The sequence below is a fragment of the Protopterus annectens genome, chromosome 9.part0, assembly GCF_019279795.1.
Source record: "Protopterus annectens isolate FY-2018-M chromosome 9.part0, PAN1.0, whole genome shotgun sequence".
Classification (NCBI taxonomy): domain Eukaryota; kingdom Metazoa; phylum Chordata; order Ceratodontiformes; family Protopteridae; genus Protopterus; species Protopterus annectens.
The window spans coordinates 909,018,666-909,036,880 of record NC_056743.1 but is presented as its reverse complement, the minus strand read 5'-3'; the positions used below and the strand labels follow the sequence as shown (position 1 = coordinate 909,036,880).

The 18,215-nt window shown below is 36.4% G+C and overlaps 1 protein-coding gene across 1 annotated transcript in view; it reads right to left on the bottom strand.

The window, feature by feature from the left end:
• Positions 1 to 17,921, bottom strand: part of LOC122811659 (G-protein coupled receptor 182-like) — a 90,483-nt gene extending 72,562 nt beyond the window's left edge. The window contains exons 1-2 of the mRNA XM_044083651.1: positions 17,611 to 17,921; positions 2,928 to 3,020 (exon numbers count right to left, since the gene is read on the bottom strand). Of these exons, the coding sequence (XP_043939586.1) occupies positions 2,928 to 2,992 (65 nt within the window). The 5' untranslated portion in view covers positions 2,993 to 3,020; positions 17,611 to 17,921. The remainder of the gene's footprint in view (positions 1 to 2,927; positions 3,021 to 17,610) is intronic.
• Positions 17,922 to 18,215: the final 294 nt, after the last annotated feature.

Genomic DNA, 18,215 nt, shown 5'->3' with positions numbered 1-18,215 from the left:
AGCTTAGCCAATTGTTGAACTCAATCATTTTGTCCTTGTACTGTGGTACCATTATGGGTGATGGCAGGATGCTACTCAGGGCTAGGGTCATACCTGCCTGGGCTACAAGATGGGAGAGCTCTTCCATGTCTCTTTTCATGTAGTCCAGGGAGGTACATCTCAGGTCATTCACACCAACATGGACAATGACAGAGTCATATTTGTACTTGTTGTAGAGTGACCTGAGTGTGTGCATTATGTGGTGGATCCTGGCACCCGACAGGAAGCTGACAGTAATTTTCTCCTTGTTTAGCCTTGTGAGTGGAACATCAGTGTGCCTCACTATAGAGTCACTTATGACTAGAGTGTTGGGTATGTTGTTATGAATTATGGGCTGTGGTTGAGTGGCACACTGAGTTTGTGGGCTATGTGTCATTTGGGTTGTGTTGGAGGGTGGAGGCTGCATGCATTTCTGCTTTGGAGGTCTCTGTTGCTTGAGCAGATTTTTACTGAGAGTCTCCATGAATGTAGGTGTGTGTCTTGTGTTGCTATGTGTATGTTTTGGTGGTATAGGTTTTGAGGGACTATGTGATGAGTGTGGTGTGATGCAAGTGTTTACCTTCTCCTCTTGACTGTCTAGTCCAATCTTGGGTGAAGAGAGCTTTGCTTCCAGTTTGGCTATATAAGTGCATCTCTCACAGGTTGTAGTGTTGGGTGGTAGGAGGAGAGAGTTGTCTATGTACATGAGGCAATTGCTGCATTGCCCCAAGATGCCCAGATTCATCAGGTAAACAGGAGAAGACACCGGGAGCTGACCCTTAGACATGCCTGGATAGGTGTTTATTTATTAAGTACTAAAAACTGTTTTCCTCTAGACAAGTGAGGAAAGTTGAGTGCTGTAGTAATTTGTAGCTTATTTAGTGCTTACGAGTTCTGAACAAGTGCTGAGCTCAAAGAAACAGATTTGAGTGCTAAAACTAAAAAAACTGGCTAGTTCTAAGGGGAAATTTTGAAGAGCAGACTTTATGGCACCAGGAATAGTTTAACCCTAGTTAAGCGGCAATGCATAAAGTGTATTTTTTTAATATAACAGTAGCAAATGAGCAAACTGGTTTAAACAAATTAACCAATAAAAAGCTAAAAACTGAGCCCCATTCCAGCAGTCATTGATCAGACAAGTTCTAACTGCACACTCCTGCCACTAGGGAGCAGGGGAACCTTCTCCAAAAAAAGATGGTCTGGATTAGTGCTCAAGTTATACAAACAAAGCTAGATTCAGCAGATCTGAATTTCTTCTATGCTACAGAAAACAATGTGTACAAATTTCAGAAAGAAACAGTTCAAATAAGCAGACACAATAAACCTTTAACCAGAAACTCCCAGCTCAGAAGGGCAGAATCTACCCTCTCCTCCCACAAGAGTGCAGACCACACCTTCTTAATGTAAAATAACTGGCCCAAAGCCCAAGTGTTTAAACCAGAACTAATACACTCTTAGAATAACAGACAGTAAGCCTTCAATCAGCAACTCCCAACTTAGAAGGACGTAACCTACCTGTCCTGCTACAACAGTGCAGACCACAAACCTTCTTAATGTAAAACAACTGGTCTGAAAACCAAGTGCTTCAACCAAAGGCTTAGAATAACAGTTACAATTTAATCAGGCTGCTAACAAGCAGCAATAAATGCAGCAGAATAAATGCAATAAAGTAGGAAGAAACACAAATACAGTAAAAGCAGATGAATAAAGTGCAATTTTTTTATATAACAATAGAAAAGGTGCAAACTGCTGCATTGCCCCAAGATGCCAGTTAACCAGTAAAAAAGCTCAAAACTGAGCCCTGGTCCAGCAGTCTTCACTCAGACAAGTTCTAACTGCACACTCCTGCCACTCGGGTGATGACTGCCAAAAGCTTTGAGTGATAAACCAAATTACACTTCAACTTATATTTGACAAAAGCAGGTCATTCAGATCTTTCTAACAGAAAAAATTCAAAGTAATGAAAAAGATGGTTTAGTAGCTTACAGGTAATACACTAAAAAGGGAGTCATGGCAAATATAGAATGTCACTCTCCACAGAATCTGACAGAATGCAGAAAATCAGAGTACTGTCTCTGTAGGTCAGAAGACAGGCAAGCAACAGTGATCTTGGTATAGCATATAAAGGGGATTTAGTCTGACTTGTGAGAAGAAGGCAGATAAATGGTAAAACAAAATCACATCAAGATGGCAGTTCCCATCAGGCCATCTCTGGATATAATAAATTATAAATTCATACCAACAACTTTCAGTAATGCATTGAGCATAGAAAAATCAAGATGTGATGAAAAACATATTTTCATTTTGTGGCTAGAGGTGTTCTGTAAGCAAGCAATGACTGTTAAATGTCACCTTAGTTTTTAGATAAAATTTGGGAGCACAAGGAAGTAAAGTAAATTTCATAGTTTATCACATAAATAATTGGTACTAAGATGAAATGAAACCAGGTTTCCACAGTGGCAGTCTATTCATGCCACACTGCTTCCACGGATAGAAAGATGGACAACAGAAGCAAGGAATGGAAGGAAGAGCATGTCTGACTGTTATATAGAGAATAACAGCCACTTGAGCTAATAGTATATGTCAGCGCTCACACCTTACCTGCTCAGCACAGGTAGTAAAGGAACTGTTTCCCAGCACAGATTTCTTCTTGACATGTGCATGTCTGCTGTGGTGGTTTAAAGTAGTGGTTATAGAGTTATAGTTACTCACAATCTGGTGTTAGAGCATTATTCTGACATGATTATTATTACAAAACCCGGTCATATGTATATATTTATTTTCTTTGGAAAGAACTGCAAAAATGTACAGACACTTGTAATTATCTGATGTATAGAAAGTGCAGTAAAACATTACCAATAAAAAGAAGCTGCTGCAGCTACACAGGTTTAAACATTATCTATGAATACCTGACAGTGCATTCCACCCACTGTGTATTCAGTCCAGAAGCTAAGGTGCTGTTTTCTGGCTCCATTTTTTTTGTATAATCACGAGGATTCTGACTGAAAAGAAACATATACAGAGAATATGCATTAATACAGGAACCCAGATTACCCAATCTGTCTCAGTTCTGAGCACATACATACAAACACATAGCACTCCATCATATCACTATTATGCATGTCACAGATGAGTTTATTTATTTATTTATTTATTGACATTTGTTAACCGGATTTGTCCAGCTGGGGTTGAGGCCCATTTTCAGTGGAGACCCGAGGAGAAAAGCTCCAAAACATAAACAAATTATAGAAATTCAAACTTTAGAATCAAAAATGTAACAGAATTCTGTTATACAAGAAAGTTAAAAATAGAATAGCAATGCATGCACTTTAAAATCAAAAATGTAACAGAAGTCTGTTATACAAGAAAGTTAAAAAATAGAATAACAATGCACGTACATAATTTTTTACAGTGAAACACATATATTTACATATATATACAAGAAGAATTTTGACCAACAGTATTGATTTAGTATTTTTAGTATGAATCCAAAATAATGGAGTACTTAGATGAGAGGGAAGGGAGTAAGAGAGTATAATGGAGGGGCACTAGGTTGGAGCTTCACAAGGGCAAGTTTTGAAGTTAATTAGATGAAGTCTGAGCTTTTCTTTAAAGTGAGATGGGTGGATGATGGAACGTATATCTATTGGAAGTTTGTTTCAAGCTTGGACAACGGAGTGTTTATATAGGTTCAGCCTACACTGCTAATCCTTAATAACATGGTACAGTGTGTGTGTGTGTGTGTGTGTGTGTGTGTGTGTGTGTGTGTGTGTGTGTGTGTGTGTGTGTGTGTGTGTGTGTGTGTGTGTGTGTATACATGTTTGCACAAGAGTATGTCTGTGTATGCACATGTGGGTTTCCAGGTACTAATATTGTAACTATAGGGTTTCCATTTTGCCTGAAACTACTCTCTGCTAGAGGACAATATTAAAAAAATCACATACTTCAGAAGTGTAGGCAAATATTTCTATTTTGTACTCCCAGACTCATATATTTACCTATCCCTAACTAACATCTGGTAAATATCCCTAACTAACATCTGGTGAATGTATACATTCCTCCAAACATTTCCCTTACATGTATAAAAGGTATAAATTGCTGTCAGCTGTTACCTTCTGCAGACAGAAGAAAACATTTTCATTTAACTAATCTCAAATGTATGCAAGTTATGCAAGGGTCTAGGTTAAGTGAACATAAGCATCTCCTATCTCCTTTAAGCCATTGTATCAGAGATATGCTCAGATAAACATCTCATTTGTGTAAATACTGCATGCCTGTCTCAGCAACTGTATTATAGCAGCCTCAGTAGCTGAACAGGTAACACATTCACCTTTACTGCTGGAAGATTAGAAGATCATGGGTTCTATTCCAAAACCTGGAAATTGGAATATTTTTCAAATACTGGTACTACACAAATGGGGTACTGCTCTCCTGAGTGTGACATCTTTCAGATGAGATGTTAAAGTGAGAGCCCATCTGCCTGAGCTGGTGGTAGCTCAAGTGGATGTAAAAGATCCCATGGCACTTTTTGAAAAGTAGCATCATACAAAACGTAAAAGTACAACCTCCTACTTAAAATAAAAATATTTTCAACATTCCTTTTCTTTTTTATATTTTTACAATGTACAATATCAAACACAAACTTCATAATACCTTGTATTCTTTATCCTCCCCATCTTTCATCTGTAACTACTTTTCTGTCATTCTTCTTATTTCATATTTATCCCATTCTATATTATACAAAGCTTCATTGCAGCTAGCCAACCAACTATGCCAAGTACATGCAAACAATTCTTTATTCATTCTGTCATACTTATTGTTATCAACTCCTTTATAAAAAAAAATATACAATCATTTACATATTAACTTTTTTCAATATTCCATTTATCTCTTATTCTTGTCAAGATTTTTTTCATACTTTCACACCCTAAAATAACTGTTTATTTCTTGTTACATACACATTAGAAGCTTTCAGATAATTGTTGTTTTACTTCACGGCTGGCTTTACTGGAAGTTTATTAATCACCAATCTCCATAAAAAATCTTCATATCCCTTAATATTCTCATTTCTTCCTATTTTTAATAGCTTCTTTAATTTCACTTTCTATTTCCTGCCAAGGGTAATTTCTGTAACATGTATCCATAATGTTTTCATATCAACTTTGCCTTTTTTGGTCACTTCTATGATGTGATATTTCCATTCTTTTATTTATATATTGAACAGCATTCCTTTCAGCTTTTCGTCTCTCTTACACTTCCAGAATTGTATCAATTTGAAAATGTGTTCATATTTTACACTTAATATTTTAGCCACAACGTCTTCATTTTTTGTATAATATTCAATACCCCAAAATAAATGAAATGACTCCAACACATTACTAGATTTATTAACCCAATTACCTCTCTCTTTTGTATTGCAAACTATACCTCTTTTTACAGGATTTAATCTAGAACCCCAAACTACCTGAAAAACAACTTCTAGTGGATCCCTCTCAAGCCCTCCTAGAAACATAAATACTCTAGTTAAATAGCCTAGGTTTACTAATATTACCGAAGGTATTAAGCAAGCTTTTTTTCTAAAAAAATGTCAAATGATTTCAGTGCAACACTTAATCCTTTACTTCTTGTATTAAATCATTCCGTTGTTTTAATATAATCTTTTTATCTCCAAACTGAGTGCCTAATACTTCAATATCTTGCATAATAAAATATACGCCACCTGTTTTCTTTATTTCTCCAAATCTTTTATGTTTTTCCTCTTAAATCTAATCCAGTCATCCTCAGAAGAAAACACAAATACTTCATAGTAGTACCTTGTTTTTTAACTATTATAATGACATCGTCTGCACAACACACCATTACAGGCAAATTCACTAAGTCCCTGTAAATCAGATTTGCCTCAATATTATTTCTTTGTAGTTTTTCTGTAGTCACATTTAGTACCAAACCAAAATGTATCACACTCATTGTGCTTCCCTGCCATCCCCCACTTATAATTTCAATCCCTATACTTAACCAACTATTACTAATATCTTTGTAGCTGCATTGTCATAAATAACTTTCCCAAAAGTAATTTTTATATGGAATATCATACCAGTTAAAATATTCCATAAATGGTTATGACATTTATTATCATATGCTTTTTAATGTTGATGTCACATGAAATCAACTGAACTTCAGTTTAGTTTTGTGTAGCTTTTTATTTTATTTATTTTATTTTACATTTGTTAACCGGGCTAGTCCAACTGGATACATGTCCATTTTCAGTGGAGGCCCGAGGAGAAAAGCTCCACTATCTAATGCATAATAACAAAAATACATTCAAAGTACATAGGTAATTTAAGACACAACTAAAACAGGCATTTAAAATTACATAGGGAATTAAGACACAAGTAAAACAGGCATATAGGCTTTCCTTTCAGTAAGTTCAAAAAGGTGAATACAGAGACTATCAAATTTCTACAGTACAGGTCAAAGTACATAGGTAATTTGAGATTCAACTAAAACAGGCATTCATAATTACATAGGGAATTTAAGACACAACTAAAACAGGCATTTAGGCTATCTTTTCAGTAAGTTCAAAAGGTGAAAACAGAGACTATCAAATTTCTTCAGTACAGGTATATAAAATGTGAGACAGAAATAATTAAGTAGTTTAAAAGCAAAAGATAGAGTTACTAGAAAATTTTAGTTTGAAGTTGAGAGAGCTTTTCTATTACTTCCTCAGCAATAACCAACATAGCTCCGCTTTCCTTTTATTTTCATCTCATATGCTTCATCATTGATTGCCACTTTTATAGAATTATCAAACCTTATTTGAAAAATCATTGTAACCATTTTATAATTCATATAACATATCAATATGGATCACTATTTCCTTAATAGTGTCTTATCACAATTCTTGAACTGAGTCTGATAATATTTCTCCACATTTCTCTTGATGTTATGCCTTGATTTGCCTGCTCATATATTGTTTTATGAAAACATTTAAGTTCATCCTTGTTCATTTTTCTCTAAAATGTGTAATCAATACCATCTTCCCCCAGTGCAGAAGAAATCGTTCCTCTTTCTATGCTTTTTGAACTTCCTCAGTAGTAATTTCTCTGCTTAGTATATATATTGTTTTTTTTTAGAAATGTGTTTACCCCCTCATTCTACATCTTGTACAATCTGTTTCTGTGTGAGTATTTCATCAAACACTAAACACTCAAAATGCCAGTGATAAAAAAATGATCATTTTAAAATTATCATTTTGAAAAATTAGAAATCATTTTTTTCAGGGGGCCACACACCCCTGTACCACCCATGTGGGAGGCTGTGCCCTCACTCACACCCCCTGGTAATTATATATACCAAGATTGCACAACAGTGTAGTAAGAGCAAATTCCCTCATCCCGCTGCACCACAATCCCATTCAAAACACTATGGACAAAAACTCCATTGAAAACAGTATTCAGTCTTATGAGCATTTGCTGTTATTTACAGCCTGAAAAAAACTTTCACACATATGAGTGTCTGATGTTTCAGACTGTACCCTTCTGAGTACACATAGTTTCAGTAAAAGATTCTACAGCTTTAATTATTTTTTCTTGCTTATTAACTGTCACAGCTTTCTCTTTCTGTACTACCTTTTACTTACCGTCATTATACTTTATTTGCCTACATAAAAATGTTTTAATCCCTTTTTACTTTTAACAACATATCTTTAACTTGATAATCTCTTCTATTTTCTGCAGCCAATCTTCTTCTTCTTTCGGCTTTTCCCAGTTAGGGGTCGCCACAGCGGATCACCTGTCCACTCATGATTGGCAGTACAGTTTTACGGTGTCGAGTTGCCAGCCCGGCACCCAACCTTCCACGGAAGGCACACACACTCACGCTTAGGGGCAATTTAGATTGTCCAATCCACCTACAGCATGTCTTTGGGATGTGGGAGGAAACCGGAGCACCCGGAGGAAACCCATGCAACCACAGGGAAGACATGCACACTCCGCCCAGAAAGCACCCCAGCCGAGGATTGAACTGGAGAACCTCTTGCTGTGAGGCAACAACGCTAACTGCTGCACATACAAATACTAATTTTTGCTGTCTTTGCTTTCTTGTTAATACTTCCTATAGCTTCCTGTAATTTCTGACATTCCTCCTCATAAATTTATTTTTTGCTCGTATACCCTAAACATTCTATATTATGATACATATTCTTATATTTTGGTTTGTAATCAACCCACCACTCTAACTGGTTCCTGTAAAAAATCTCTCATTTGTAAATGCACTGTAAATAATAATTGCCTTTCATTTTGTAACAGTTGTAATTTTGAGAAGTGCCCAGGTAATCTCTTACATCCTTTGCTTGCTTCAATAATACATTTTTTTGTATCCAAAAACAGCCCATACTGTACGCAATCAGAAAATCCACAAAGTAAAGTGTTGGTATTAGCTTACTTTAATCTCTCTCTGAGAATACAAAAAAAGTCAGTTTCCGCCCTCAGCTTTCCCTTTATATGAGTATATTTCTGTTCCTGTCCTAAATTTAGCCAAAATTATACATTTTCTGAGACATTTTTTACATACTTTAATTTCTCTCTCTCTTGCTTTCTTTTTCTTCCTCAGTATTGCAAGTAACATGTTCCAAAATCACTATATTCATGCTAACATTCAAATATTTTTAAAATTCTTGAAAAAAATTACGTTCTTTTAGCACCTTATATAAATGCATAAACTACCACAAATTATTACTTGTTGTTTAATACAACAATCTAATATGACTAACCTTCCTAAACAAACAATAGTAACTTCATATAGTATAATATAATTCACCTTGTACAATACTATGATTCTAGAGCATAATCTTTACTCAAAGAGCTTATGATCTCCCTTCCTTATGTTTTAACTGTTCTTTCTATTTTATATTATTTAAACATTCTAATAAACATATTATGTCATATTTAAACTGTTTGCACTATTGCATCAAAGCAATTCTACTGCTTTCATTTCCTGTACTGATTACATTAAGAAAAAGGACAGAACAATTCACCCTTTATCAGTTTGTCTTTCCATGCATTTTTTCTTTGCCTTTCTCTAACCCGATTACCTATAGTAATATCTTTTCCTCTGCTTATTAACATATTTTATTCTGATTGTTTCACATATCTTTTCAATGTCTTTTCATTTTTAACATATTTTCTCTCCTTCATCTAGAGACGCTTCTTCCTCCCGCTCTTCATCTTGACCAGGTACTACTACTTCACCAGTTAAATCAGCTTGTATAGTTTGTGCCAAATTCTAATTTTTAACATTTTCATTTGGAACATTTTAATTTTCTTTTAAAATAGTCATACCACCAATATTCATTAGAGTTACAATACCAGGAATATGGACCACAGTTTTTAGCTGTATGAACTACCTGTCCACATGTTAAATCACCTTTTCATACATTCATTAATAATATGATTTTAGGCTGCCCCAAATATCTAAACATTTCTTTGATTCCATTAAGCATAATTACACATGGAATATGCTTCACAGTGTTTTCATTTATCTGCTGTATTACCCTTAATCCTCATGTTCCAGTCCAAATTTTCATTTCATCATATAATTTGTCTGTAGAGTTCAGAGAATGACATACATAATATAGTCCTTAGTGTCCTCTTGTTCTAGGCCATCAGACCTAAAATAAACTGTCAGTCTCGTTTTTAACACTGAAGAAAAGACACATTCATCCTAGGGATGCTCCTCCTTCTTTGAATCAATTGCATACACAAAAGTGTTCATTATTTATTTATTTATTTTTCAGTTTGATTACCGGGGAAGTCCACTGGGCTAGAACGTGCCCACTTTCAGTGGAGGCCCGGGGAGAAAAGCTCCATAAACAATACAATAATGGTTACATGATGTTAAAGGTAAAATACTTGCATAAAATTCATACAGTAAGGAAATACAAATGCATAAAATGTTCATCATAAAACAGTTAACAGATAATAGAGAACACAGTTTACAGGTATTTCCATTCAGCGCAGCATGATCAACTGTCTGTAAAATAAAGATCTGAGGTTTCTTGTGCTTTTACATTGGAAGGGGGGGCAGTTTGCATGCAGATGTTTTAATTAAGTAAGGTAAAAACTATAGAAATATAGTGATATTTACAATATTTACATACTTGGAGACCGGTGAGAGAATTGCTTAATCACTGACTGTCAGCTTAAGTCTATTTTAGGAGAATAGAAATAATAGTTCGAGGGAAGAGTGGAGCAAGGAGTATGAAGAGCTCATTGGGGAATTCCCTTACATTTAGGTAGGGTGTAAGCAGGAACATTTCCGTTTGGATGACAGGTATGAGAAAAGCTAGGATATGAAGTTTTCTGAGTTTGGTATAGCCCTAAGTGAAGGAGGGAGAGAGTTCCATTTCTTGCCTAGAGAGAAAGAGAGTAGAAGCTGGCCAGCAGGACGTTTGGGTTTGTGGATAGAAATTAAATTTTGGTGTTCAGATCTCAGAGATCTGTTTGGGATGTATGGGGGAAGGATGTTTGTTAAGGTGGCTCATTAATTCAAATGTCTCACAAGTCACGTTACAAAATTGCTCCTTTCCAAAAGGTGGTGGCTCAGGTGGATGTAAAATATTCCACAGCACTTATTGAAATGAAAAGAGGAAATTCCCTGGCCATATTTCCTCTAGTAGTATTATTACCATCATGGGCCTCCCCTGAAAACAGACTGCTAGCCTGGTGGGACTAACCCAGTCAACAAGAGATAAGCACATAACCCATGAGGAGGTAGTTCTGACCTGACTAGAGATATACTTAAGGCAACAGTGGCAACCTTACTTTTCAACTTCTTTGCTTAAGAATTCTGGACAACACCCCAAAATTAGGGAAAGTTTTTAAATAACACTCTAATTCATTTAAAAAGTTAATAGAACAACAAGTTTTCAATCAAAATGCATTTTCTGAACAATAATAAGTCTAATTAATCTAATCTAATGTCAAGCATTACTGGCTGACTGCAATCCTCTGTGATACCAAAAAAAAAAAAAAAAAGCAAACTTTTTTTGAGATCAGGGGCAAATATGAGGCAAAATCAGGGACAGTTGAGAGGTATGTTGACAACTGATCTAGTTAAAAACTGTTTTGTTTACTCAATTACTATTTGAAATAGAGTAACACCTACTAGACCTATTTTACTCAATTACTAATTTAAACATATTGTTACCTACTAGACTCACACTGTGTATTTCTGGGGTGACTTGGCAAAGCTTGAATGGTTAAATGTCTTAACTGAACCTGATATTATGCAAATAAAGGTTGACTAAATCAATACCAGGTCAACCAAATGTAGCTTGAGTGCAGCTCAGTGTCTTAAGTCACTATAGTGAACCAGCAACCTACACTAAAACACTGTGCTCAGTCCAAGCAATGATTGCTAAATCTGTGATCTAGCTCTTTTGTCTTTCCTTTTAATATTATTCTTTCTTTAAATCACAGTATATACAAGCAGAGAAACACTATGCGTAGAGAAGCTAGTCAAGTCCACTCAAAAACTAATCTTACCAGTTCATACTTCCCATCACTTCTCATTTTAAATTTTGTGTGAATGATAGTAGTAAACAAAACCTACCAAAGGTATTCTAAAAATACAAAATGCATTAGTGTAAATATCACACACACCCACACACACACACACACACACACACACACACACACACACACACACACACACACACACACACACGTGTGTTCACACACATTTACACTGCAGGGAACTGTATACTTTGACAACACTGAGTTTGTGTTACCAATGTCAAACTTTTAATGTAAAACTAAGTGCACAACATGAAATACAGTGCTCCGCCTTTCATTTGCCAGTTTCTAAATACTCTGAATGAAAGTGCATGAATGTGTATGTCAGGTAAAACAGAGGTAAAATTAAAAAGGGGTAATACATTTCTGAAAGTGGGTACAGCTCATTTTGACATTAAACAAGGGTTTTAAAAAAGGAGAGCATATTGTAGTACATGTTGCTGATCAGTTACATTCCATTGGTACCTTATCTGGAGAATGGGTATTAGAACTCATCATTTTATACAGCATGCAGTATAACATGACATATGATGCCCTAGTGCCCCTATGGTACCCCAAGACAGTAAGGACAGAGAAGGTAGATGAAAGTGCTCAGAAGGGTAAGTTTAGGCAATTGTCAACAACACCCTCATAGTCATCACCTGGCTTTATGGTACAGTGGTATAAAACCCTGACTGCAGCCCAGATGACTTGAGTTTGACTAGCAAAATTGGCCCCGAAAGAACTGAACATGGGAGGATGGAAGTGAGTCACATTTGCAGGTTCACCTATCCTGGAGTGGGTGATGAAGGTCCCAGACAGGTCATCCTGTTTCCCTAAGGCTGGAACTCCAGCAATGGCCACTGGAATAGAGGATGCATACTTTGTAGTCCCAAGCTGATGATGCTATATCTCTTGGGCATGTGTGCATGAGCACACACATGTAGTGTGATGACTTTAGATGCTCCTGTGATTATGTAAGTATACACTTCAGCATCCTGGCGTACTGGTAGGGATAAAGCATATCTCCTCTTTGCTAGATTGCAGATTATGACACAAAGACTAGTAAGACACCACCCTAGTCTGCTGTAACCTTCCCTGGGAAGTGCTCAGGACAGGATGACAAAGTGGCTTGGCTGATAGCCCAAAGGCTGGATGATCAGCAAGTAAATGTACATGACAAAAGCATCATAGTCATAGCCATCACTTGCAGTCATTCAGGTTCTAATCTCTTCAAGTCTTTCCACTGATCCAGTGATCAATCATAGTAAGTCTTCTGAAACAATATTGTGTCTGCAGACTTCAGAGGATTGCATAGAACATGTGGATACCTATAAATTGTATCATTGTGAAGTTGTAAAACCCCATGTTACAACACCAATACCAGCAGGAAGCATGCTTAAGTTATTGTAAGCATTATGGAAGGATGTCCTTTACAGGGAAAACTGATTTGTATACAGTGGATATAAAAAGTGTACACACCCCTGTTAAAATGCCAGGTTTTTGTCATACAAAAAAATGAGACCACAGCAAATAATTTCAAAATGTTCCCACCTTTAATGTGACCTATAACCTGTACAATTCAATTGAAAAAAAATCAAATATGTTAGGGGAAAAATACAAAAATTAAAAAACGTACAATAAGCTGGTTTCATAAGTATGCACAGCCTTAACCTAATACTTTATTGAAGCACCTTTTGATTTAATTACAGCATTCAGTTTTCTTGGGTACACACCTGCCATCAATTAAAGAGACTCTGATTAACCCCAAATAAAGTTCAGCTGTTCTAGTAGGACTTTTCTCACATTTACTCAGTTGCCTGCTACAGCAAAAGCCATGGTTCGCAGAGAGCTTACAAAGCATCAAAGGGATCTCATTGTTGAAAGGTATTAGTCAGGAGAAGGGTACAAAAAATGTCCACAGCATGGAACCCAGTGAAGACAGTAATCAAAAGGTGTAGAAAATATGGGACAACAGTGATGTTGCAAAGAACTTGATGTCCCTCCAAAGTTGATGAAAAGACAAGATGAAAACTGGTCAAGGAGGCTGCCAAGAGGCCTACTGCAACACTGAAGGAGCTGCAGGAGTTTCTGGCAAGTACTGATTGTGTGCTACATGTGACAACAATCTCCCATATTCTCCATATGTCTGGACTATGTGGTAGGGTTGCAAGACAGAAGCCTTTTCTTACACAGAACAACATCCAGGTCTGGCTAAAATTTGCAAAACTATACATCAAGTCTTTCAAAAGCATGTGGGAAAATGTGTTATGGTCTGATGAGACCAATGTTGAACTTTTTGGCCACAATTCCAAAAGGTACATTTGGTGCAAAAACAACACTTCGCATCACCAAAAGAACACCATCCCCACGGTGAAGCATGGTGGTGGCAGTATCATGCTTAGGGATAGCTTTTCCTTAGCTGGAACTGGGGCTTTAGTCAAGATGGAGGGAATTATGAACAGTTCCAAATACCAGTCACCTTTTGCCCAAAACCTTTAAGCATCTGCCAGAAAGCTGAAGATGAAGAAGAATTTCACCTTTCAACACGACAATCACCCCAAGCATACATCCAAATCAACAAAAGAATGGCTTCACCAGAAGAAAATTAAAGTTTTGGAATGGCCCAGCCAGAGCCCAGACCTAAACCCCATAGAAAATCTGTGAGGTGACCTGAAGAGGGCTGTGCACAAAAGATGCCTTCACAATCTGCCAGATTTGGAGCTTTTTTGCAAGGAAGACTGGACAAATATTGCCAAGTCAAAATGTGCCATGCTGATAGACTCCTATCCAAGAAGACTAAGTGATGTAATTAAATCAAAAGGTGTTTCAACAAAGTATTAGTTTAAGGATGTGCACACCTATGCAACCAGTTTATTGTATGTTTTTTATTTTTATATTTTTTTCCCTTAACAGATTTGTTTGTTTTTCAATTGGATTGTGCAGGTTATAGGTCACATTAAAGGTGAGAAAAGTTTTAAAATGATTTATTGTGGTCTCATTTTTTTATATCACAAAAACCTGGCATTTTAACAGGGGTGTGTACATTTTTATATCCACTGTGTGTCTGGATGCCACCATTGCACCTGCCATTACAATTTAACTTCATTACAAACAAGTATACATCAACAGGAATCTCTTCTCAGCATGTTTTCTTTTCCTAAAAAAACAGATCCACTGTTGTCTTACCTCTTTGCCTCTCTCATTTTTTTTCTAATGTATTTTAATGAGTGCATACTAATTTCACTTTTCTGGTATCTATTTGCTTGATTATAGTTAATGTATTCCAATTATGATTTATTGTATATATTATTTTAGAAATTTTATAACAAATCTTTATAGCTTGTGTTGATGGCATTACATTATTGGAGCTTTTTGCTGTGGTTTTCAACTGTAAGTGAGCCCCTTTCAGCTGGACTTTTCTGTCCTACAATATGAACAATGCACGTGGGCAAAGACTACCAGAGTTGATCTGTAGCAGTAAGAGTTCAACAGTGAAAGACAGATGCTTATGCTTATTTTATTTATATCATTCATAATCAGGTTGCTGGTTCAAGAACCCATTTTAGCTATGATCTGAGCCCAAAGGAAAGAATTATACCAGTTATGTTGTGTATACTTCAAGAACATAGCAGAAGTTAACCATAAAAAAAAAACAAAAAAAAAAACAAGCAAACAGATTTGGTTGTATGGCTATTTGCAGAACACCTGACTGACTCATAGAAAACAAGCTATTGTGCCAAAATCTGAGAGCCAAAGCATTTCTCACCCACAAAAAAATGTATAGTGTTCTGTGGGAGGTAGAGCCCTCTGCACCACTAAGTAAAGTAGTGCCATGTCCGACCTGTGCCCACAGATACAAAAATATAATCTCTGACACAAGACAGCATTTTTTCAAATGACATGTTTATTGAAGTTTAGTTTGATGAACTGAGTTTTGGCAGTTATATTGTCAACAGGTTAATGAGATATATTTATATATTTGAAGGTGCCAGGTATCTCCTATTTAAGCAGCAAATTAACAGACTTGAGTCCATATTTGCAGTGTCCAGTCAACAGTGAGGTAAAACAGAACAGTAATGATAGGGTATGTATGGACAGACATAAAAAGGGATCTGGGAATTCAGTCAGTTTGACAAGGATGCAAATAAGACAGACAAGGTTTTCCCTACCTCCCTCTGGGTCTACTGACTGGATGAGGAAAGAAGTACTGCCAGGTGAGTCCAAATTTAAAATAATGAAGACAGTCCAAAGAAGTATAACAAAAATGGTTTGGGAAAGGCTTAGCAATGCTTCTTAGAGTATTGTTAGAAAAGGGCCATTTCAAAGAAATCGTAGTTCATCAAAAGCAGGATACTTTTTCGATGTAATTTTCATATACTTCACTATAAATATGGATGTCTACATTCATTTTTTTCATGATAGTTGGTATACCATGGGAGTCTTCATTCTTTGGTCTTTCTACATGCTTATATGTATTGATCTGTCATTCTTTTACATTATAAGTTTAACATTTATATCTATTAATCCAGCCCTCGTTATACTATATGATATTGTATCAATACATATGTCTGGTATTAATTCTATTGTCCCTGCCATATGATCTGGGGTCATGCCTGAAAGTAGTCACTGACTAGCCTCGGTAACCAGTGAACAAATAGATAGATAAATGCATTTCCCACAACCCTTTAACCATATATCAAAATATGTGTATTTTATTTATATCTTTCATAATGAGGTTGCTTTCCCAAAGGAAAGAAATACACCACTTAGCTGAATAGCATTTTTATTCATTGTAAATACTCCAAAGCAGGGCAAAAGTTGTCCAGAAAAAAGAAGAAAGAAATTAAGAGACTGGGTTGTATAATGAGAACTAAGTCAAAATCTAGCCATCCATCCATTCATAACTCTTTTTTTCTTATTTTTGCAGATGGTATCAGGGTGTCACTTCAACTATCATCTAGAGCCAGTGTTCACATCGCTGGGTAGCTAGCCCTGACACAGTTGTTTTTCCCATATCATACATAAACATGCACATTCACACCTGGAGCCAATTTAGTGCATCCAATTCACCTTCTGTCTGTCTTTGGAATGTGGGGAGGAAACCGGATTACCCAGAGAAAAGCCATGCAAACACAGCAAGGACATGCATACTCCACACAAAAGACATTCCAGCCAAGAAATGAACTGGAGAATCTCTTGCTGTGAGGTATCAGTGCTACCTGCTGCACCACTGTGCCACTCAGGGCGGCAAAGTAAAAACTATATCAATAATACTGAAGAAACAGGCAGTGATTATTGCAGTGTTATAATGGTAACACAATTAATACAACATATTAACTTTAAACAGATCAGGGTAGCCCTGAGCGTTTAGAGTAGCCACAAAAATCCTGTGATTAAAAGTGAGTGGCAACACAAACTGACTTTCATATTAATTCGCAAAAGCTATAGCACCTACATAGTTTAGTACTTGTTAGGTAAAAAAGGAATACAGATGTGTAATGCAATTACTGGCAGAATTAGAAGTAAAAAATCATCCAACAGGAGTATCTGCATAGTCTATTTATGCTAATGTCAAAATACCATACCAAAGAGACAAAAAAGTAAAGAAAATGGCTTTATAGCTCCGTAGACTGTTCCTCAGAGATTCAATTCCAATTGCATCCCGGGATGGTCTGCTATACCATCCAAGATTGCAACAGTGTTGATTACTGTGCCTTAGCTCTACATAAAATCCTGGATCAAATGGGTTTAGATTTGGATGGCAACTAAAGTTCTGACACGGGTATATTTAGATTGCCAATGTACCACTACCAGATATAAAGTACCTCACTCATGGAGCTCTAATAGAGTTAAGATTAAGGTCTAGTCTTGGATATCTCTGTATGCCAATATTAAAAGAAGAGGTAGCTTTAGTTTTAGAAGTTATGTTAAGCTGTACATTTCAAATTGTTTTACATTTAAGAGTGACATTTGTGTAGTTTTATTTTAAACTGTTGCATTTAATCCTCCATGCAGCAGAACAGAAAAAAAATCTTACCTAGAGTGGAAATCAGCTGACAGTCCTGCAGGAACAGAAGTAGCTTCAGCCCATATAGATCTTTTTCTGCAAGGCTGCTAAATGGATGACTTAGTAATGGCTTACAGAAGTACAATGAAAGCACGTCTTTTGTGTTTTAAGGTGAACAAAAATGCTGAACTGATGTAGCCCCACAAAGCATGTAACTGCAGAGTGCAATTAGCTGGGTGTGAAGGTTGTAGGAATGAGAAGCGCTACTGATTGTGTGCCTCAGCTAATATCTGAGTCTAACACTACCCTGTTCCTGACTGACACAGGAAAACCAAGTCAAGTACTTTTCTGGTTGTCATGGCTTAGCCTGGCACCAGAGTTTTACAATATGTGCTGGCTCAGGCAGTAAAGAACGTGAGCACAACAGCAGTAGCAGGATATGTGACATTCAGTCATTCCAAGAATGATTTCCATAACCTGCACAGCTAGCAAGCAGTTCCTATTTTCGCTGATGTTTTCCCAGGAGCCTGTCAAGTTTAAAACTCTCTGTAATGTCCAACAGGAAAAAAACAAAAAAGAGAAGTAAATAAGCATTTGTCAATGGCTTAAAGGCTGCCAGTTGCATTGCATTAAAA